Raw genomic sequence first — 24,000 nt, forward strand, 5'->3', positions numbered from 1 at the left:
TGAGGGAGAGTGTGTCTTAGGGGTAAAAAAAAAAAAGGCATTTAAAGTCCTAAATTTTAACTGACAGAAGAACACACCCCTGGAACAGAATCAAGCAGCCTTCTCTAATCAGGAGCCCTCCAAATGGTTTGGACTTTGACTCTCATCACCCCTGGTCACTGGTCATAGTGGTTGGAGCTACTGGGAGATGGAGTCCAAAATATGTGGAGGGCACTGGTTTGGGAAGGCAAAAGAAGCAGTAACTTAGTCACAGTTGTACTACAAGGCCAAATCAGTTGGAAACGGATCACCAACAACAAGGTAATTCGGAGAGGCATTTCAGCAAGTAAAATAAGGCTGAACCAAGCTAAGGACATACAGTAAAAGCACTAGGCAGCTCCGCAAAGAATCCTCTACTCTTCTCATAAACCCGCTTTCAAACATAGTAAACAAAAGCAATTGATTTAAGGGGAGGAGAAACACCTTTAAATAAGTTTGTTTTCACAGATATGTGACTAGCTGGATTGAAACTCGCAAAGCACAGACGGAAAGGGCAAATCTAACCATCCTTTTTGACAAATATGTTCCTTACTGCTTGGAGCAAGTCCGCTGCAACTTAAAAACCATCACCCCCATTCCAGAGAACAGCATGGTTCAGGTAACAACAACTGCAGCAGGATCTTCAGACTGCCACTCTTCCTGAGATGTGATTGTGAGAGTGTTCAAGTATGCAGACCTAGTGTGAAGAAACTTCATTATAATCACAGCATGGTTTAACATTTTGTGTTTTGTGATTCAGGTGACAAAACAGACACAGATTGTGTAACTGTTTTCTCCTGAATGCCATCCTCTACAGTAATCTCATTTAAAGTCAAAAAGACTACTCTTAAGACTCTTATAGAGTCAAGTTATTGTTCATACAAGTAGTATATATAAAAAAGAAATATGGGAACGCTTTGGAGGTGAGGTCGGTGTTCCTTCATTTTCTAAAACGGACTCCATAATTACAATGAAGTTATTTGGCTGTTGATAAAATTGAGCTCAACAATTTAGGAGTGTTAACTGCTATACAGAATTCTGGACAGACCGTTGCTTGATCTGAAGTTACTTTAGCAAGCAAATGAAATTCCAACAGACATTATATGGGACAAGCCCTTACTTTCCTTAAGTTATGTTATTTTTAAAATGCCATATGCATTTCTGAATGAATGCAGAAGTTATGCACTTGAATAATGCTTTTATATGAAGCTTTTGTGTGTGTGTTTTTTAAAAAAAGCTTTCTGGATCACATTATTTTTCTATGAGGAAAAAACAAAAGCCAGAAATGAAAACAGGTTTTTTTGTGCCTAACATACAAGGCAGAAAAACTCAAACTAGAGAACTTAGATGTGGGTCTTTTGAACAGCAGTTACATTGCATATGGGTATTATTTTTTGAGTCATCTGCACACATTTGCACTCTAAAAGTGGTAAAGGGTGTGTGGTTGGGGTCCCCACCCCATGACTTTTAAAAACATATTAATTTAATAAAGTTTGCTTGCATAGATTCTGCACCAGAAGAAGGACTACTACAGCAGTGCTCATTGCAGAAACCTCTCTCTCTCTCTCTCTCTCTCTCTCTCTCTCTCTCTCTCTCTCTCTCTCTGTGTGTGTGTGTGTGTGTGTACATCTGTCTCTGCGCACATGCAAAGGTGGAACAGGGCAAGATTCTGGAAATCCTGGGAGTAGGGGGGAAGAAAAGGAGTGAATTTTGTGCTCATCTGTAGGAGCTGAACTGGGAAGCAAATAGGACTATGTGACACCATTCTCCCAGTGCAGTTGATGTTTCCCTGTTATACTGGAATTGAGCCAGTATCTGCAGCTGTCACAAATCTCAGTAACTCTATATTTTCCCAACCTATATATTGCAGAGAACACTCTTCCAACTTGTAGGCCCAGTTCCATAATTTGAACACAGTCTGATAGAGACTTCCTTCTGCTCTTTCAGCCTAGGTATGTGTGCTTAAGAGGGTAATATCAGTTACCAATATTTAGGGTTGCCTTATTTCAAAAAGTAGAAAACAGGACATCCTGAAAGTTGCTGAACTTTCTTTTAGGAAACCACCGAGATTGTTGAGCTTTGTTTAGGAAACCCCCAAAGTTGTTGAGACTTTTTTAGACAAAACCCAAAGTTGTTGAACTTTTTCTTACAAGAACCCCCCCAAAAATGTGATTTTTCATTTGACTTGCCTAAGATCCAGGACAAAGCGCCACCTTTCGGAAATCCCCCCCCAGACGTCAATTTCGCCTTTGAAATCCTGGTAATGTCTGGGACATATGCTAGCCCTACCAATATTATGCTTTCTGAAAACAGGCTTTGCATGCAGAACACATTCCTGTAGGCTGGCTTACCTTTGATCCTCCACGTGTTGCTGGACTACAATTCTCATCAAAACTAGCCAACATGGCCAGTGGTCAGAGATGATGGGAGTTGTAGTTCAACATCTAGAGGACCATATCTTAGTGTGAACCTCTCTGCCTCTACCACTGCCATGTGACACCCTCCAGGAATAGTATATGGCAAATTCCTTCTTCTTGCATCAGTTACCACTTTTCAGTGGCTGAATACAGTTTCCAGTCCTTCATCCCAGCTCTCAAACAGCTCTTCCTTCTGCAGTGCTTGATTCAATTGCACATGGGCCAGAGAAGAAGTGGGGACTGCACATAGATCCACACTGGGAATTAATCTTCCCCCTCCCTCTTCAGTTCAACAATTTGTGTATGTTGCTTAGGTGTGCCTCACATATCGTAGGAGCAGCTACCCAGCAGGCTTTCCTGCCTATAATAAAGGGAAGTCGCCCTCGACTCATTGCTTTGGTCTCCTGTGTGTGACTTTTCTTCTTCTATGCCAAATCTGATACCAGTCCTACTCAGAGTAGACCCACTGAAATTAATGGGCGTGGTCTATTAATTTCAATGAGCCTACCCTGAAGAGAACGTAGTCAGATGCCGTCCTCTGTAATTATAAATACATCACAATGGTTATGTGAAATTAAGTGTTTTAAAATATTTATTATATTGGGACAGTAGCAGCTATAAAAGTAGAAATAAGAATATGAAGGATGTAGGGACTGTATTCAGATATCTCTGTTCTCTCCTTCCTTTTTATTTATTTTCACTGGAGACTTTGTGTTCATTACTGGATTGTCTCCTGACCCCGGAGAATGCTCCTCCAGACTCTCCTCGTGAACTCTATGAAGTATATTTTGCATTTGCGAGTATATGGGCCTTTGGTGGTGCTTTGTTCCAAGATCAGGTGAGTGGTTGGTTTTGAGGGAAGATAACAGTATTCTGGTATTCTCTTCAAGTTTGACAGCAACCATTCCTGCATCACACAGGCTACATGACCCATGACGTCCTGTACAACTCAACAATTCTATGATTCTATCTTCCAGTCAATGGCGTGCGGTGAAATTTTTCGTAGGGGGACAGGGCCAGAGGCACCAGTTTGCAAGAGTGATGGCGGGGGCACAACATCACGTGCATGAGCACTCCCTAAACCAGGCAGAGGTTTCCTGGGCTTTGGGAAGCAGGCGCCAGGCTTTAATACTTTAATACTCTAATTTACCAGGAACGTTTAGGAGACTAGCCTAGTCCCTGTAGTCCACTGACTGCACCACACTGCTTCCAATATATTTTCAATAAGAAATGAGACAGGAAAAATAAGCCAGTAATATTTGTATCATTAACTGCAAAATTATGGCCGTGAGTGTGTGTTTTTTTATACCGTCGTACCTCAGAAGTAGAACGCCTTGCGAGTCAAAAGTTTTGGCTCGTGAACGCCGCAAACCCGGAAGTGAGTGTTCCGGTTTGTGGACATTCTTCAGAACCTGAATGTCCGACGCAGCTTCCGATTGGCTGCAGGAGCTTCCTGCAGCCAATTGGAAGCCGCACCTTGGTTTCCGAATGTTTTGGAAGTCGAACGGACCTCCGGAACAGATTCCGTTCGACCTCTGAGGTATGACTGTATTTACAGAAAGATCCAGAAGATCTCACCTTGGCCTAGTTGCTGAAGAACAGTGATGTTCTCCACTTCTACCGTCTGTCACCCCAAAGTGATACATCCAAGATGCCCACCTTCAAATGTGCATTTTAGCAATTATTTTAGAAAATTAATATGCATTCATACATGATTCTGGACACACCACTCCTTTGTGTACTGTAGGGGTCAGAAATCAGAATACACTGTCCATGCCAACAGATAAGGCCTGGACATATTTTTATGTAGCACAGCTGTTCTGCCTTGTTGCTAGTTATTCACTCCCTTTTCTTTGGGTTCTTTCTTGTGGCGATATGTTCTACAGTTTCCATTTCGTACATTTGACACTTGATAAACATTTTTGGCCCTCGGAAACATAATATGCACCATAGGGCTTTTCTAATCTTTTGCACCTACCATCCCACAAGCCAACTATCCCACCAACTCCTGCTTCTTACAAGTTCTGAAGGGAAAGCGTCAGACGATCACAGTAACTTTCTGCCAGCAAGATCACATGTCCCTGATATAACTGATCCAACAGGAAGGAACGTTTCTCAGCCTAATGATTCATGACTGTTCTCTCTACAGGGATATACAGACCCAGGAAATACTCTGAGCCTCCTGTTTCCTTTTACCACTTGCCAGGGTCTCCTACCAACATCTAGTTAATATTGGCTGTGATAGAAGACTTTTCACCCTGACAACTGATGAAGTAGCTGGCAGATCACTACCCCTTTTGAGGGGATTTAGGCCACTGATTGGCTACCAAGTCTATATTTGTCAGAACAGTGAAATAAGGCAAATGTGTCTCCAGATCCTTGTTTCCCTTCCTTTCTTTAATATCCCAAGACATTTCAAGGTGCAAGCTGAACCCTATCACACCATGGATGCATGTATTGTTAAGTGCCATAACCTGGCTCACCTTTACTGCATCTTTCTGATGTGCTATGTATGGCTTGGAAGAGGGCTTTGAATGTGACAGTATGTTAGGGTGGGCATTCCGTATTCTGCGAATGAGGGACTTAGTATGAACCAAATGGCATTTTTGCTTCCAGAAAAACTCTGTGGCCACTTCCTTTTGTTTCTCATATAACTCTGTGCTCTCTGGTGTCACCCGAAAGCATGCAGCAACATATGATTATAAAAGAATAAAGTGCCTTGGTATTTTCATTGTAAGAAAAGAGACAGTCTAGGAAACCTCAGGGTTAAAAAGTTACTATCGAATAGTTCCTTGAGTTATTTCCCATAACTTAGATCAGTGAACATAGTTTGGGAGAAAGTCCTTCAGCTCCTGCAGTTTCTAAGTTATGAACTTAACATTCCCACTTGGTTTTTTCTTTTCTTTAAGCTTTCCTCTCTGTTTTATAACGGTAAGGAACATAATAAGCTGTCTTTTATTTAAACAGACCATTGGTTCATCTGGCTCACTCTCGTCTACGATGATAGGCACTGACTTTCCAGATAGCAGTCTTTCCCAGCCCTGCCTGGAAAAGCCAGGGACTGATCCAACGATCTTCTACAGTACATGCAATGCATGTGTTCTGCTGTTGAGCTATGCCCCTTGGTTGTTCTAGTGCTGCTTTAATTGTTTAAAATATTTCTTGAATGTCACCCAGAGGATGGCAGCTATTTTGGGTGCCTTCAAAACAGAACAAGCAAGCAAGCAAGCAAACCAACAAACCAACAAACAAACAAATAAAATGCTCACAGTCGGGCTAGCACACCTCTCCCCGTGTTTCATGTCGGTCTCCCCTTTGTTCTGTTTTTCAGCTAATTGATTATCGCATGGAGTTTAGTAGATGGTGGATCAAAGAAATGCGAACAATAAAATTTCCTTCCCAAGGGACGGTTTTTGATTACTTCATTGACCCGGATACGAAAAAATTTACTTTGTGGAGTGAGAAAATTCCAGGCACCGAAATAGAAGCAGATGTCCCTCTCCAGGTAGGACAATCCACTGCAATTAGTCATAAGAGAAGCAGCACATATCTGGATAATTACGGCTGGATTAGGGGGAACACAAAGTGCATAACAAGTTGGAGTTCAAGTGTTGCTAATTATCAAAGCAGTGTCACAACACAAGGAATACTGTGCCAGTGGAAAGCGCATTGTTATTACGAAAAGGGTTTTGTTAAAGCAGATTCTGTTCATTGGGTTTTGTCTTGACGCTATAGCTGGGAAGAAGTCCCGAAGATTCCTATAAGTATAGTAATATTTTATCCATGCAGACCTGTGCCAGGGCCTGGCAGACCCAGGAGAAGGATGAGCTTACGGGGAGCACAGACTGGGGAGAGGATGATCCCAGGGAGGGGGCCATTGGCCTCTGGGGCCTCCACTATATTGTTGGCACCTGTCTGTCTCAGGAGACAATGGGAGAATGCACCTTCAGAAATAGAATCGAACCATTGGAGAGTTACAGTGCCTACTGTGGCTGTAGAGGATGATATGGGAGAGACATGTTTTGTTGCAGCTGGGGCAGATGAAGGCATCCAGCCTTGCTGCTACAGGTGCACCATGGCGCTTCTTCTCTTCATTCTTCCCAGCTTAGTGGGGCGGGGAGAGAGAATTGGCCACTAGTAACCCCTTGATTTCCCTCCCATGTTATTTCCACAGTGGGCTCGTCCCACCGCCCACACCAGCTCCTTCCAGAGAGGAGGAGGCATGTGAGAGGGAGACAATCTCTGTGTGCTCAGGAAAATTCCCAGAGACAGTACCCCTATCGCTTCCATCAAGAAGGAGTGAGAAACTCAGGCAGAAGAGGGGGGAAAGCAACCAGTAGGGAGTGGACCCCTGAGAGAACCTCTCTTCAATATTTAGGGGGAGACAGAGGACCGCAAGAGGTCAGTTCAACTTTCCTAAAGCCAGGGTACAGCTTAGCAGTCAATGACCTCAAGAAGCCAGGGAGGCTGGTAATTCCACAAAGGTGTTTTGTTTGAACGATGCTAGCTGCAGTGTTGCCTTGGTCTGAGCAGAGACAGTTCCTTGCCCCCTGTGCTGATGTTTAGCTCCTGCTCATCCCTATTAATTCTGTTGACACTTTTTCTGTCACCCTTCAACGTTCTCCATGTGCAAGAGAACGGGAAAAACATACTTTTGTCATTACAAATAGCTCAGAATGCTAACCTCAGTTGCCTGGGAGTAAGCCCAAATGAATGCAGGCTGCATACACACCATACATTTAAAGCTCATAACTCTCCCCCTCCCCCCAAGAATCCTGGGAATTGTAGTTTGTTAAGGGTGCAGGGAATTGTAGTTCTGTGAGGGGCAAACTACACTGCCCAAAATTTTCTTAGGGGAAGCCAAATGCTGCTTTAAATTGTATAATTGTGTTGAAATGTTCCTGAAGACTTGCAAACACCATTGTAATAAGAATAAGAATAAGAATAAGAATAAGAATAAGAATAAGAATATCATCTATTCCCCACCCATCTTGCTGCGTTTCCCCAGCCACTCTGGGCAGCATGCAGAATATATAAATCACAACAAAGCATCAAACATTAAAAACTTCCAGATACAGGGCTGTCTTCAGATGTCTTCTAAAAGTTGTATAGTTCTTTATCTCCTTGACATCGGAAGGGAAGGAGTTCCACAGGGGTGGGGCGCCACTACCGAGAAGGCCCTCTGCCTGGAAGTCAAGATAGCCCCAAAATTAATTGGTAGTTGTTGCAAGAATGAACTCATATAACTTTATATTCACTTGCTTTGATATATGCTAATTGGCTGGCTTTGATGATGTGCTTATCTGTGAACCCTGGGGTGCTGGGTTTTTGGCGCAGAAAGGGGAGCTATCTGCAAACTTTGGATAGCTGTCACCTATTATCTCACCGGTCAGGTGAATTGATAGGGAGGTCTGGCTAAACTGACATAAGCTGCTTTGGGTATTAAAAATGTATAGAAGAAGAAGAAGAGTTTGGATTTGATATCCCGCCTTTCACTCCCCTTCAGGAGTCTCAAAGCGGCTAACATTCTCCTTTCCCTTTCTCCCCCACAACAAACACTCTGTGAGGTGAGTGGGGCTGAGAGAATTCAAAGAAGTGTGACTGGCCCAAGGTCACCCAGCAGCTGCATGTGGAGGAGCGGGGAAGCAAACCCAGTTCACCAGATTACGAGACTACCGCTCGTAACCACTACACCACACTGGCTTGGGTGTTTGCTTGGGTGTGGAGAAGTCATGATGACATCTCACTGTTCGTTCTGCATCTGCAAAGGCAGTGGGGCTCCTTAGCTTGTGCTGCAAGTACAGTTTTTCTTATAATAAAGCACCCTGGTGTATTTGACATTATTCTTGGGTATCCCTGCACCAAACCACTCCTATGAGCCTACCTTTGGGCCAGAGGATCAGGACAGTAATGCAGCCTCAGTAGGATTTATTACTTGAGTAGACATGGTTGGCGCTGTGGGACGCAGGTGGCGCTGAGGGTTAAACCACAGAGCCTAGGACTTGCTGATCAGAAGGCCGGCGGTTCAAATCCCTGCGACGGGGTGAGCTCCCGTTGCTCGGTCCCAGCTCCTGCCAACCTAGCAGTTCGAAAGCACGTCAAAGTGCAAGTAGATAAATAGGTACCACTCCGGCGGGAAGGTGAACGGCGTTTCTGTGTGCTGCACTGGTTCGCCAGAAGCGGCTTAGTCATGCTGGCCACATGACCCGGAAGCTGTACGCCGGCTCCCTCGGCCAGTAAAGCGAGATGAGCGCCGCAACCCCAGAGTCGGTCACGACTGGACCTAATGGTCAGGGGTCCCTTTACCTTTACCTTTAGACATAGTTAGGATTGTAAACAGTGAGGAGCAGATGGATGACATTGAAGAAACCATTGCTTCTCCCTCACCTGTTCATTCACAGAGCAGTCTATCTGCATTTTTCTTTTATTGTTTGTTGTTTTTACACCACTGTCTTCTTGAAAAGAAAGCAGAACAGCTTACAACGGCAAAATCAAATCACATTACAACATTAAATTTGTAGCTGCATCAAAAGCAACAATATAAGCAGGAATAGCAGCGTAAAAGAGGGGAGTAAACAGCTCTTCCCCTGCCTGCCTCTCTCTCTCTCTCTCTCTCTCTCTCTCTCTCTCTCTCTCTCTCTCTCTCACACACACACACACACACACACACACACACACACACACACACACCCCAGAGGGGAGAAAATGAAAATGGAACAGACAAAAGAAGACATGCTCCCATGCCCTCCCCAAATCTGCTCAGGAAGGTCAGGAAAACCCCCAGAACAGTGCCCAGGGGGGCAGGGAAGTGAGGGGAGATTGTCCTGTCTGGCAAGTGGAAATGCTTGCACTGGCAGAACAATCACCTTAGTGTGACATCATGGAACTTTGAAGTGTCAGGCATAGCCCTACTGGCTTTAGCCCAAACGTAGCAGAGTTTTCCTGCACAGCGAGGAAGCTAGTTGCGGCAGTAATGACTAGTCAGCTAGACTCAGAATAACTATTTACAGGATTTATTAAAAGGAAAAATAAAACCAGCAGAGTTTCTGCATACAAATAAAAGCAAAATAAACCCTCTCTTTCTCTCTTTCTCTCTCTCTCTCTCTCATAACCATACACAGCACTTCTAACTCCTAACACACCTCACATCAAACTGTGCTAGCAATCCCTAGATAACAGAGTTGAGTGCTGCTCGTTAACCAATCAGAGTGAGTAGTTTCTAGGTCAAGCAGACCTGGGCTTTCTGCCAAGAGTAAATTGACACCAGCTTGAGTTAATTGGTGAAGCTAGAATCTGCAAGTTTCCCACGAGAACCAATTAACAGAAACTGAAACAGAAACTGAACACCCCCTCACAGATTCTGCTGAACAATTAACTCCAAATACACCTATGTAGAAGATCATTTTTCCAGCAAACCTAAACCCTTGCACATTCGCTTGTTCTTTATCTTTGCCAATGGTTTAGTTAACACATCTGCTACATTTTCTTCACTTGACACATAAGTACAGGTGATTACATTTTCTTGTACACAGCAACGTACATTTTGGTATTTTACAGAGATATGTTTTGAACGTGATTTGAAACCCTCTGTTTTACTTAAGGTTATACAAGCTTGATTATCAATGTAAACTTGTACTGGTTCTCCACAATTTACATTTAAATCTGCCATCAAATGCTTGAAATAAATCACCTCGTTGCACAATTCACTCAATGCGGCGTACTCTGATTCCGTTGATGACACACTTACAACGTCTTGCTTGCGTGACCGCCAGCTGATTAAAGCTCCACCGACCATTATGACTAGTCCTGTGACAGATTTTCTATCTGGCAAATTTCCCCAGTCACTATCACAGTAGCAACTCAACATTTCATCCTCGGAAGAATTTAATTGTAACATATAGCCAATTGTCTGCTTGAGATACCTCAGAACTTGTTTTACCCCTTTCCAGGCATTTAGTGTGGGTTTTGAGACCAATCTACTTAATATGCCTACTGCATAGCTAATATCAGGTCTGGACCACTGTGCTATATACAATAAACTTCCAATTACAGAGTGATATACATCAGGGTGTTCAAATTCAGGACTCTCATCTATATGAAGTGTTTTTATGAAACCTGGATCCATAGGCACCACTGCCCCTTTGCAATCCTGCATCCTGTACGTAGTCAGTAGTTGTTTAACTTTGTTCTGCTGACTAATTAGGCAGCTGCCATCTTGGGCCCAGCACACTTCCAACCCTAGATATGTCCTAACCGGGCCTAAGTCCTTTGTACACCCACCTGCAGCCTACAATCTTTGCCCCCTCAGGCGCTGCTACTGGTGTAAAAACCTTGTGCTCATTCAGAGAGGACATCTCTTCCTCCATTGCCTGTTTCCAGCGCTCTGCCTCCTCTTTTGGTAACTTTAACACCTCCTGAAAACTCTTGGGTTCTGCAATTACACTAAAAACATTTGCAGTATCAGGAGAAAAACGCACCGGAGGCACTCCTTTGTTTTGTCTTTTAGATCTTCTGGGAGAAAATTTTTCTTCTGACCCACTTTCCTCCTCAGAACTATGACCTCTCTTTTGTTGCTTAGCAACTGGGCTCTGGCTAACTTCACTTTCCTGAGAGCTCTTATCTGAACTTTCCTCCCCCTCAGACTCTGACTCTCTGTGTCTACCTTCAGAGTCATGAAGTTCCTGGGAAGGTTCAAACCAAACCTCAGTATTGGCATGTAGTCTCTCCCAGCCACTATGTTCACAAAAACTGGCATTCCTGGAGATCACAATGCCATTTGTCCCTTCAGCAAAACGGAAACCTTTTCCCAGCTCCTGGTAACCCACAAACACTAACTGTTTGGTCTTAGGATCTCCCTTCTTTCTCATTTGCTTCGGAATTAATACCCAGGCTTTTGATCCAAACACATGCAAGTGGTCAATTTTAGGTTTTTTCTGAAACAATTTAAAGTACGGGGTTGTACCTATTGTTTGATGAAAGAGCCTGTTTTGGAGATAACACGCGGTGAGCATGCTCTCCCCCCAATAAGACATGGGCAAATCAGCATCATCAAGCATGGCAAACATCATATCTTGTAAAGATCTGTTTTTTCGTTCTGCAACGCCATTCTCCTCTGGGGAAAAAACGTTCGTTTTTCTATGCCCAATGCCACGCTTTTGCAACCAATCTTTAAAGGCATTTGACATAAATTCGCCACCTCTGTCTGTCTGTATCCTTCTGAGTTTAATGGACAGAAATCTTTCCACAGATGCCACCCAGCCTTTAAACTTAGTGAACACGTCACCCTTATTTTTCATGGGAAAAACCCAAGAATAACGCGTGGCGTCATCCACAATTGTTAGTGAAAAACGCGATCCACCCCTGCTTACAGCAAATGGACCAATTACGTCCATGTGAACCAGCTGTAGCGGTGCCTCACTAACTCTGTCACTTCTGGGGTAAGAGACTCTGTGGGTTTTAACCTTTTTACACACATTACAATCAAGGTACTTGTTACAACTCTTTAAATCACCCCCATCAGCCAATTCAGACATTTTTAGTACACTTTTCCAGCAAGCATGCCCCATTTTCCTATGCAATAAGTGCACACAGTTGTCATGTATAGCTTTGTTATTCACTGCAGGCTGAGATTTACTGACTACTGCTGCAACTTGAGATCCTGCTTTAAGCCAAAACAAGCCTCCCTCTGACTTAGCAGTGCCTAAAATCTCACCAGCCTTCTTAATAATGCAACTGTCTCCTTCAAAATACACTTTAAACCCGGCTTTTAGCAAACAATCTACAGACATCAGATTGCTCCTTAATGACGGCACACAAAGTACATTTTGCAGGCATTCACGAAGACAAGGAACAAAAACTGCACCCCCCGAAATCACTTCGGAAGTACTTCCGTCTGCTAGAGCCACCTGGCTGCGCTGTGCTGAGTTCTTGGAAACAAATAATTCATCTGAATTCACGATGTGGCGAGACGCTCCCGAATCGACCACCCAGACCGCTTGTTTCTCATCAGCAATCTTGACCTCGCCGGTCACCAGCTGAGCCGACTGTTTTCGTTTGAAGAATTTCTTTTTACGCTGCTGCTGCTGCTGATCTCGTCTCTGCTCCTGCACCGGCCACTGAGACTTGACCAACTCCGGACATTGTCGTTTTAGATGCGCTGAAGACCCACATCGGAAACAACGCCTAACAGCAAACGCTGACTCCTCACCAGTACGCTGCTTTTGCTTCACCTCTGGCACGGCATGAGAACTCCTTCCAAACCGCCCACCTGTAGAAGCCTCTGCAGCCACCGACCTTTCTTGCCTCTTCTGCCATTCTTCAATCAAACGCCCAGTAACGTAACTGACTGATAAATCACGCTCCTGTATGCCTTCTAGAGACAAAACTAAATTATCCCAGCTTTCCGGGAGAGAACTCAAAATAATAGCCACCTTCTCCTGCTGGTCTAATGCACAGTCTCTTTCCTGTAGCGCAGCAAACTTTAACTGTAAACTGTGTAGGTGTTCCTGCATTGTAACCCCAGGCTGTAACATTGCCTTGTACAATGCCTTGCGAATGAACAGCTTGGAAACCGCTGTCTCACGCACATGGAGTTCTTTAAGTGCTTGCCACACACCTCTAGCTGTCTTGATTCCCCTCACATACGGCAACTGGGAATCTTCCAGCCCCAAGACAATTGTGGCCCTTGCTCTTTGGTCTTTATCGAGGTCTTCATCATCAGGCTTCGTAGGAAACTTACTCACCACTTGCCAGAGACGATCCCTCTGCAGCACTGCCTGCATGCGTTCCGACCACAGCAAGTAATTGGAGTCATTCAGACGCTCAAAAGCCATCTGACCTGGTTGTGAGGCCATCTTGAGAGCGATGTCCCTGGAACCCGGAACCAGCTACTCACGACCACCGAGAGAGAAAACAGGAACCACAGCACCCAGCACTCACACGCTGCAGCTGTTGTCCTTGTGTCCGCTGCGTCACCAGCTCACCACGGTCAGGAACCAGCCAGAGAACAACAACTTCTGGAACTACTGGAACCAACGCCGTTGATGCTGACACCACCGCAACTCAGGCTGGCAGCACAATGCCCATAACCTCATGGAACTTTGAAGTGTCAGGCATAGCCCTACTGGCTTTAGCCCAAACGTAGCAGAGTTTTCCTGCACAGCGAGGAAGCTAGTTGCGGCAGTAATGACTAGTCAGCTAGACTCAGAATAACTATTTACAGGATTTATTAAAAGGAAAAATAAAACCAGCAGAGTTTCTGCATACAAATAAAAGCAAAATAAACCCTCTCTTTCTCTCTTTCTCTCTCTCTCTCTCTCATAACCATACACAGCACTTCTAACTCCTAACACACCTCACATCAAACTGTGCTAGCAATCCCTAGATAACAGAGTTGAGTGCTGCTCGTTAACCAATCAGAGTGAGTAGTTTCTAGGTCAAGCAGACCTGGGCTTTCTGCCAAGAGTAAATTGACACCAGCTTGAGTTAATTGGTGAAGCTAGAATCTGCAAGTTTCCCACGAGAACCAATTAACAGAAACTGAAACAGAAACTGAACATGACATTGAATCTCACCCAAAGAGTGCATAGTGAATAGGTGAAACCTCTGATCTAGCAGAGGTGTCCGCTAACATAAGACAAACAGGCCATTAAAAAAAAGGTTCCCTCTAGTGCCACCTACTGGCTAAACTATATAACGACATTATCCACATACTTTCTATAGAATGTTTCCAGTTTTCCTAAGGGCTGATGAGCTACATTTTATCTGCTCCAAGGTTCATCTGACAATCCCAGTCTTCTTGACCTCTAAGCTCTGTGTGGCAGATGCAGATGCCTTTGGGTTCTCTATTTTGATTTCACATTTCAGAACATAAACACAAGAAACCCACAATGTAGACTAGTGGCGCCAACTTGAATAAAATATTGCGGAGGGGGCCAGGTAAGCCCTGCTCCACATAATCGATCACAAGACACCATTTGAATGGCAATGCCTATCAACTTTTGGGAGCCCAAGCCCCCTCAAATATTTTATTGGGGGAGTGCATGAAGGGACATTGGCCCCTAGGAGTTGACTCCTATGACAGACATACAGTGGTACCTTGGGTTACAGACGCTTCAGGTTACAGATGCTTCAGGTTACAGACTCCACTAACCCAGAAATAGTACCTCAGGTTAAGAACTTTGCTTCAGGATGATAACAGATATTGTGCAGCGGCAGCGCAGTGGCAGCAGGAGGCCTCATTAGCTAAAGTAGTACCTCAGGTTAAGAACAGTTTCAGGTTAAGAACAGACCTCCAGAACGAATTAAGTTCTTAACCTGAGGTACCACTGTATATTTAAAACAACAGATTGGCCAAGACTTTGGAGGCTTATATATACCAAAATTGGAAACCACCATAATGAATGTGGTTCTGATGCTTTTCAGTTGGCAAGTGAAAAAGGGGGGAACAAAATGAAACCCTCTTGTCCCCTTTCCTCCTCTCTGTTCCTTAGTGAATGCCATCTTGCCAAATGAACTATTTAGATCAGGGTGGGGAAACTGTGGTCCTCCAGTTGTGGTTGGACTCCAACTCCCATCAACCACAGTCAGTGTAGCTAATGGACATGGATGACGGAAGTACTCTGGCAACAGCTGAAAGGTCACAGCCTCCCTACACATTACAGAAAACCTCTTTCTCCTAAACAGCTGCCAACTGATTGAAATTAGGTGTGTTAGGCAAGGACAGAATTTGCTTCCTGATGGCTGTGGTGGGGTTTTGCTCCTAGTGAAGACAGCCAGTGGTCAACCCTCCCTCCTACCCAGAGTCTCTTCTTATCTGAATTAGTTGCCATGCATTTTTATAATTTGGCTCAAAGAAAAACGCTCAAGGTTGACGTGGCCTGGGATTGACAGAACGATGGTTCTTGGGAATCCCTGTTGTCCATTTAAATTTTAATGTTTCTATCATTTGTTCCTCTGTGCAAATTAACGGCCATGGCAGTGTGTTGGGTTTCTTTTCTGAAGTCAAGACTTTAAATTTAATTCAATCGCCTAGATTTACAGCTATTCTATATTTCACAAGGCAGAATCAATAATGTGACTGAAGTGAAGAAGATAAAAATTTATGGTATCTTGCAATTTAATGGTTGAAAAGATGCAATTGGAGAGATCATAAATTGTGAAGGAGTTTATGCTTCATTGCTCCTGATTCAGTGCTTGCTGTTAGGACTTGATTTGTGACTATTCACAAGGTGTGATTAATGGTGTGATCGATGCTTGCTTCAGTGCAGTAAAGCAGTTGTAATGCTCTTCATTAGAATAAATAAAATAAATTGACTGAAGCTTTATAAAAACTGTGTAACATTTAAAATCTAAAATGTCATTTTTTTCCCTGTTACAATTTAGGTTTCTTCAAGGCATTTTCCACCTACAACACATTATTCATTGTCATTCTTCTCTCTCTCTCTCCCCCCCCCCCCCGCTTCCCCTCTTGGATATTATAGAAATCCGTGTGGGTTTGGGTTAGCTTTATGCAAAGCTCACTGAAGAGGGGAAAAAAGAAAAGGAAGGGTAGGATGGAACTGACTGGAGTCTAGGAAATTGTGGTGGCTCTGTTTTGCCATCTTCCCAAGGTGCGTTCTGTTCTCCAAACATTTGAAAGCTGTGAATAACTGTGGCAGGAAACGTCCTATTGTACGGATGATTCTGGGGGGGAAAGTAGACAAAATAATAGTTTCCGTTGTTCCTAAACGGAGTGGTTTTGTAATTGGCTCCAAAAAGGAGGCAGTGTAAATATATGAAACATTAAAATTGCATTTCATTATTTTGCAAAATATGGTGATGCTTTATTTTAGCCCATTAAGAAAGGGGAACTATTTTTAAAAATTGAGAACTTAGAAAAGAGGGGAGGCTTGTCTTGGTTTAGAGTTGCTTTTTTATGGATCCAGTAAATATAGACAAGGCCACCAATCAAAAGAAAGTTGGTTCCACTTAGTACCCTTTGACATTTATAAGCTCTAGTTAGCTGCAACATATTTATCCTATTGATTTCAGTGGGAACTAAGCGTAACTTTCTTACGCTGTATTGGGGCCAAGGAGTGGTGAGAGAGGCATATTTATACTATAGATCCCATGTCAGGTGACTGACAAGTAGGCAGCCTATCTGCCTGTCGTTTGGCCCTCCAGCGGTGGGGAGATAAGGATCTGGCCTGCCAGCCAGAAAAGGTTTCCATCCCTACTTGGGAATTATAGCTGGGGTGGTGGTGAAGGATCCTCTAATAGAGGAGTCTCCTAATTGAACTACATTTCCCAGAATTCTATGGGGAAAGCTAAGCACCTTAACTTAGTATAAAACCAATCTAAGTTGACTGTGTAGTTACAAATTTTAATATTCTTCATAACTTCTTCAGAAGTGCATATATAAAAATATGTCTGAGCAATAGGAAGAAAGTAAACAGTGTTAACCTCATACCCTCTCTTCAGTAAAACCCATCACCTGTGCAAGAATTCTAGTCATAATTTTTTTTTATCTTCAAGAAAGGTGCAGAGGAAGGTTTCAGGGGAGTTTTTCAAGAATGGTTGGCTCATCGATAGATGAGGTGAAGCCATGAAGCACACACACACACACACACACACACACACACACACACACTCATTTTCTGCAGTGTTGTTGCTGTTACATTTTAATTTATTACCCAGCCTTCCCAAGTCCCATGGTGGATTGCCGCAATTAAAACCATGTTAAAAAGCAGTCTAAAACAATTTGCAGTCACAAAGATAGGGTGGGTCTTAAAAATATACATCTCAGGTGTCAAAAGCCAGGGTAAATAGGTCAGTTAGTGAATTCTCCTATCCAGTTAGTGAATGCCCTCAGGAATGAGACACCACCAACTCCCAATGGAAAGACGCAGTAAACAAATGTATTGCTCTTCTTGGTTGTTTGGCTCCTGGTTGCCTTTCAGTCCCATCTCTCCGTTCCCAGGTCCTGACCACTGCCCTTCCTTGGTCCAGCCCTCACAATACAACGATGAGAAACCCTTGTGGGGCAACTTAAAAGTGAAAGCGTTGTGTAAAGTTCGCAAAATTGCAATAGTTTTACCGTTTCCAGCTTTCTAGATGCTCTGCCTTTGTTAAGAGCTTGTCTGTACATTCAGAAATAACCTGTAGCATATCTAGTCTTTGACTGTACCACCTCAAAACACAAGTGGGAACAGAGAGACATAGCTGTCAACTTACAGATTTGAAAATAAGGGATCAGCAGCCAAAATAAGTGATTTTCCAAGGGGCAAAGGTATGTTCAACTTCTGAGCCCCTCCGAGCCAAAGGCAGAAAGCCCGGCCAGCAGCCTAACGAAGCCTCAAGCGGTGGTTCCCACAGTGCAGCAACCCGGCAAAGGGGATGCAGCAAGGAAAACCACCGTCACCTCTCCGCTGGGAAGCGCGGAGCAAAGGCGAGTCCTCAGGCAACGCGGCCGATTTGATCGGCACAAGGCATGCAAGCTCCACCCCCCAGTCATTCTTAGACTCCTTATTGGGTGAGCAACACAGCCAAGCAACACAGTTGGAGCCTCCCTCCTTCCTGGCAGGGAGGGAGGGAGGGAGAGGAGCTTCTTCCTTTGAAACCCAGGAAATTTAAGGGACATCATCAATCCGGGACAGAAGCGGGACACGGCGCTGGGATAAGGGACTTTCCCACCAAATAAGGGACGGTTGACAGCTATGCAGAGAGAGTATGCATGGGTGCTGCTCTACATTGAAATAGGTAAAATTGGTGCCGTGGTCTTGCTGATTGGAAGGCTGGCAGTTATCGAATGGAGAATGAGAGAACGGGCCCGCTATTCTGCCTAAAAAAAATTTTAAAAATCTGTTAGAATCTTACGCCATGCCACCTCTGGGATTTCCCTGACTGATTTTTTATTAGGTGGGTTAGTGGGTGTGAGGACACCTGCAACTGGTATATGGAAGCCCTCGCTACACCCTTTTTACCAGATATTCTGCGGCCTCTCTATCAGGATACAAGCAAAGAAGGGGGAGCGTGGCTGGTAGGGAGACAGGCATAGGGGCTAGGGAATACAATGGATTATTTTCCAGCTGTACTTTTTGCAGCTTGCTCACCAACAGAACCATTGTTGGTTCCGGCATCCTTCCTGGAGCTGCCAGACTTGTAATTTCTGGAGTTCCAAAAGAAAGGTTTGGCCCAAAAGCACCTCACAAAGGAGTGGGAGCCGGAATAACGCTCGCACTCGCGAGAGTAGCGACATTTCTCCCTGTTACTGGCTCCATTGTTACAGGCTCCCAGCAAACCCCGCGGGCCACCTTTTGGATGGGCTTTTGCATTTTTGTGGGGTCAGCCTTCTTCTCCACCTGGGGGGTGACCCATAACATCAGGCTCTTTCACATCCCACCTGGAGGTGGATATTTCCGTAGCCTTTTCCCTAAATGCCTCATCATATTCTATGGTCGTGGCTTCACCAGCCATTGCCTTGCAGTTAGGATATTACATTGGTAATTAAATGAATGCCAGCCCTGGTCAAGGTAGGCTGCAGTAACTACCCCAACATAGACTGAAACCACCGCTCACAGAGGAGGTACGGTAAACATCCATTCTGACCATATATACAAGCCACTAATTATATAGAAAAGCAGGAGTCATAGAGTTGGAGAGGAGCTTATAGGCCACATTCCAAACTCCTGCATGGTGCATGAAATTTAGAGCTAAAACATTCCCTAATAGTTGGTTGTCCAGTCTACTGGAAAACCTCCACCAATTCAAGGTAATAATTGGTTCAGTGGTGAACTATAGGCACTGTCAAAAAGTGTCTTCTAATGCTCAACCAAAATATTATGCCCATATAAAGCTGTTTGCCACCAAAACCTGTATTGCTTTTTGACTGTCAACAGTCTTCCACCGGGTTTCCCAAACAGGTCTCCAGCTGTTTTTGGACTACAATTCCCATCTTCCCTGACCACTGGTCCTGTTAGCTCGGGATGATGGGAGTTGTAGTTCAGAGACAGCTGGAGACCCAAGTTTGGGAAACCCTGGTCCACCCACTTGGAATTTGAACTCACAAATTTGTTCCCTTTTCTCTGCATTTGAGTATTTTTTACTACTATTATCCCCCCCGGTGAAGTGATTCTATTGCATGTAAAGCAATATAGGCAAAGGAGACCTAGATAGTTTTTCTTCAGTGATAAGTGTTACCTGTGCAGCCTCATTATTACTTTCAGCAAATCACCCAGCCCTATGATACTCACCTTTCTTAGGCATATAGTTTTCCAAATTCTCAACATATCCCTTGATCAGCTTAGTGATATGTTGAAAAATAAAGGATATAGCACATGGTGGGCTCTGCTTGTTGGGAGGTGAGGGGGAAGCATCCTATTCTCTGTGTCTATCCACGGGTTCCTTCTAGATCCCTCGCAGTTCATTAGGAGGTTGCTCAATTTATTAGAAACCAATCATGCATTCATACATTCTTCCATCTGAAGTGCACTTTTAAATGTTAGACTATACACTAATCAAGTTGAACATGATAATGAGAGCACGTTCACATTGTTAAGGTAAATGATCCAATGCACTCATAGTGAAGACTTATTTGAACTACAATTGGAGCTTTTCATTGCAATATTGAACATTCTGGGGAACTTGGAGTGCGTTGTTTGGTGGCTGACTTGCAAATGTCTGATTATCATTATCTTGCTGGCGGTGGGTTGGCCATTTCACTCCTGCTTTCGGTTGCTTTTCTAGGAGTCATTAGAATTTTATGGCAAATTGGGAACCGGATTCTAGATGTTATGAATATTAATGCTCTTCCTTTTCTTACAAAGGCAGACACAAATATTTATTTATTTATGGCGCAATCCTATAGATCATTGCTTAGAGCTAAATCCCATTTTCAGTGGGGCTTGCTCCTGGGAAAGTGGGTATGGTGTCACAGGCTTGTTTCCTTATTTCTATTGATTAATAATCTGCTTCACTTTATAGAGCAAAGGTAGATTGTTTACATTTTTACATCTTCATATTTAAAGCAACAAGAACAAGATGCCTTCTTAAGAGGGAAGGGGTAAATACACCTGCTTTGCCAACTCCTAGGGGCCAAGGCTGCCCCCCCCCCAAAGTGGATGGAAATTGCCATTCTAGTGGACCACGTTATGTGATTGATTAGGTGGGGTTGGGAATAACTGCCCCTCCCCCAATATTTTATTCAAATTGGCAACCCTGTGGCAGACAACTGCCATTTTAGGCCCTCAAAATTCAGTACCCAATCTGATGTGGTCTTGGGCATTGTATTTGGGGGGATTTAAGATGTCGTTCACATGCTATCAATGGCCTGGAGCTGAAAAGGAGCTCATCTCATCTTACAGGAAAAGGCAAGGGGTGAGAAGGTGAGAAATGGCTTAGTCATGTATAATGAGATAAGAATCCAATGTCTTTGTTCCGACCAGGTCTCTCCATGGTTTTAAGTTCTCACCCCTTGCCTTTTCCTGTAAGACCTATTACAGTCGTTAAGAGTTGTCAACAGGCTCATCTCAGCTATCTGCCAATCTCCCATTCCCACCACCCTTCTGAGTAATACCCCTCCCCACCTTCTCACTATATAGAAGGATCTGGCAACTTCTGTCTCAGTGTATCTGAAGAAGTGTGCATGCACACGAAAGCTCATACCAAGAACTAACTTAGTTGGTCTTTAAGGCGCTACTGGAAGGAATTTTTTTATTTTGACTATGGCAGACCAACACGGCTACCTATCTGTAACACAAACTCTCTGTTTTTGTTTCTCACCATTTCTCACTTTTCCAATCTTCAGTTCTTCGCCTTTCCACCTCAGTTTGCAATTTCTTAAAAAATGCCCTCCTGAAAACGTACCAGCATTTCAGTGTGAATTTTTCCTAATATACCAATTTTTGTATGCAATTTCTGCCTGATAGCATGCATTTCCGTGTTATTTTTGCTAATAAAATGAGGGCCGATAAGCTGATAAAGGTAAAGGTACCCCTGCCCGTATGGGCCAGTCGTGTCCGACTCTGGGGTTGCGTGCTCATCTCGCTCTAGAGGCCATGAGCCAGCGCCGTCCAAGGACACTTCCGGGTCATGTGGCCAGCGTGACGAAGCTGCAGCTGGCGAGCCGGCACCAGCGCAGCGCACGGAAACGCCGTTTACCTTCCCTCTATAAAGCGGTCCCTATTTATCTACTTGCACTTTAGGGGTGCTTTCGAACTGCTAGGTGGGCAGGAGCTGGGACCGAACGACGGGAGCTCAACCTACCGCGGGGATTCGAACCGCCGACCATGCGATAATAATAATAATAATAATAATAATAATAATAATAATAATAATAATAATAATAATAATAATTTATTATTTATACCCCGCCCATCTGGCTGGGTCTCCCCAGCCACTCTGGGCGGCTTCCAAAAGAATATTAAAATACTGTGATACATCAAACATTAAAAGCTTCCCTAAACAGGGCTGCCTTCAGATGTCTTCTAAAAGTCTGGTAGTTGTTGTTCTCTTTGACATCTGGTGGGAGAACGTTCCACAGGGAGGGCGCCACTACCGAGAAGGCCCTCTGCCTGGTTCCCTGTAACTTGGCAAGTCCTAGGCACTGAGATTTTACCCACAGTGCCACCCGCGTGATACTGAATCCCAAAAAGACAGAAGTGTTTTGTGTCCTAAGTTCTGATATCTGGGAGCTGGGGAGGTGGCCTGCCCTGGATGGGGTTGCACTCCCTTAGCAGAAAAGGCTGACAGTTTGGAGGGTGCTCTGTCACTGGAAGCTCAGGTGGGTCTATGGCTAGGAATGCCTTTTTTTCAGTTCTGGCTTTTTGGTTCAGCCACAGACCCTTTTTGGACAGAGATGACTTGGCCACTGTACTCCATGCTCTGGTACATTCCTGATTGGATTACTGCAATGCACTCTATGTGGGACTGCCCTTGAAGATGACTCAGGCCAAAATGTAGCAGCCAGATTACTGGCCTGGGTTCTGTTTCAATCTCATAGGTAAAGGTAAAGGGACCCCTGACCATTAGGTCCAGTCGTGACCGACTCTGGGGTTGCGACGCTCATCTCGCTTTATTGGCCGAGGGAGCCGCCGTACAGTTTCCAGGTCATGTGGCCAGCATGACTAAGCCGCTTCTGGCGAACCAGAGCAGAGCACGGAAATGCCATTTACCTTCCTGCCGGAGCAGTACCTATTTATCTACTTGCACTTTGACGTGCTTTCGAACTGCTATGTTGGCAGGAGCAGGGACCGAGCAACGGGAGCTCACCCCGTCGTGGGGATTCGAACCGCCGACCTTCTGATCGGCAAGTCCTAGGCTCTGTGGTTTAACCCACAGTGCCACCCACGTCCCTTCAGTCTCATACAACTCCCCTGTTAATGGAAGCTGCATTGGCTGCCCACTCAAGGTCCTAGCTCTGGTGGAGAACTGACTCATAATTGAAGTCAAAGTCAAACTCAGATCTGATACATTTGCAATGGTTTGGTTTCCTTTGCTTAACTTAGGGGGGACATCCAGAAATTCCCAAATAATATGGGAATTATTACTATTTTTTCAACAACTTTTGTGTCCGAATTTTCACTTGAAATATGGCAACCCTACAGCAACTCTTCCAGTGTTTTAAAGCTATCTGCTCCATATGCTGTTTTTTGAAGAGACTCCTTGGAATAGCATGCTTAGTATTTGTTAACCTACCCACTGTCTCTGTAACCTCCTTTATGTACTTAATTCAGCTAGAAAAATGAGAAATCTATGTTTCTTATTTGTTATTGTTGACTTTTTATTATACGCTTCTGAAAACCCATAGGTACACACACACAAAGAGCAACTGAGAGAACCAACATAAATGGAGAAATCCTTTCATGCCTACTCTCAGCCAGTAGGAACATTTAGTTCCATCTTTTTTGGTTCAATGCTTTTAAATAGGCCTTGAGAACTAATTTGTTTAGATCTGCTTTTAGCCGAGATATTGGACTGTTTTATAAATATTATTTAATTGCTTAAACTGCTTCTGATTTCCTTTTAATTGGTTTAACATTGATTCTATGAGTCCTGCAATATAATCCACAACATTTTTTAACTGCCATTTTGTTTGTTACTGTAGTGAGATGGGTTCTAAGTCCCCTGCCCTCCGTTTTCATTTATATATGTAAACCACCTCGTAACTCTTTTGCCCTAAAAGCGGCATAGAAATAACTAGAAATAAACCGAAGAATAAGTAATTGAAAAGAGTTGCAACCCTATCCGAAGACTACACTCGTGTCACAACAAAATAGTTCGCTCCTAAGTCGAGCTTGTGCCTGAGTGTTTCCAAGCTCTAACCTTAATCAAACCGCACAACATTTCTGTGATACAATTAAGTAATAATATGTCCATTTTCCAGTTGGCTAAACTAAGCACAGATAAGTTAATTAACTTACCCAAGAGACTACACAGTATCAATTTATCACTAAAGTAGAAACTGCATCCAGAATCACAATTAATTATAGCCTTGCTCTGATTGTTATTAGACTTTCTTCACTATAGTGCAAGCGTTTCTCTTTGCAACACCAGAACGAGTGTATTCACACGTCATGCACACCAGAGA

The 24,000-nt window shown here is 43.9% G+C and overlaps 1 protein-coding gene across 1 annotated transcript in view; it reads left to right on the forward strand.

Annotated features, from left to right (window-relative positions):
* The window catches only part of LOC308581643 (dynein axonemal heavy chain 11-like), a 236,406-nt gene that overhangs the window by 77,782 nt on the left and 134,624 nt on the right, over positions 1-24,000 (forward strand). The window contains exons 34-36 of the mRNA XM_081184350.1: positions 487-637; positions 3,142-3,273; positions 5,767-5,940. Coding sequence (XP_081040476.1) covers positions 487-637; positions 3,142-3,273; positions 5,767-5,940 — 457 coding nt within the window. The remainder of the gene's footprint in view (positions 1-486; positions 638-3,141; positions 3,274-5,766; positions 5,941-24,000) is intronic.

Source organism: Podarcis bocagei (genome assembly GCF_964188305.1).
Source record: "Podarcis bocagei genome assembly, chromosome: 1".
Lineage (NCBI taxonomy): Eukaryota > Metazoa > Chordata > Lepidosauria > Squamata > Lacertidae > Podarcis > Podarcis bocagei.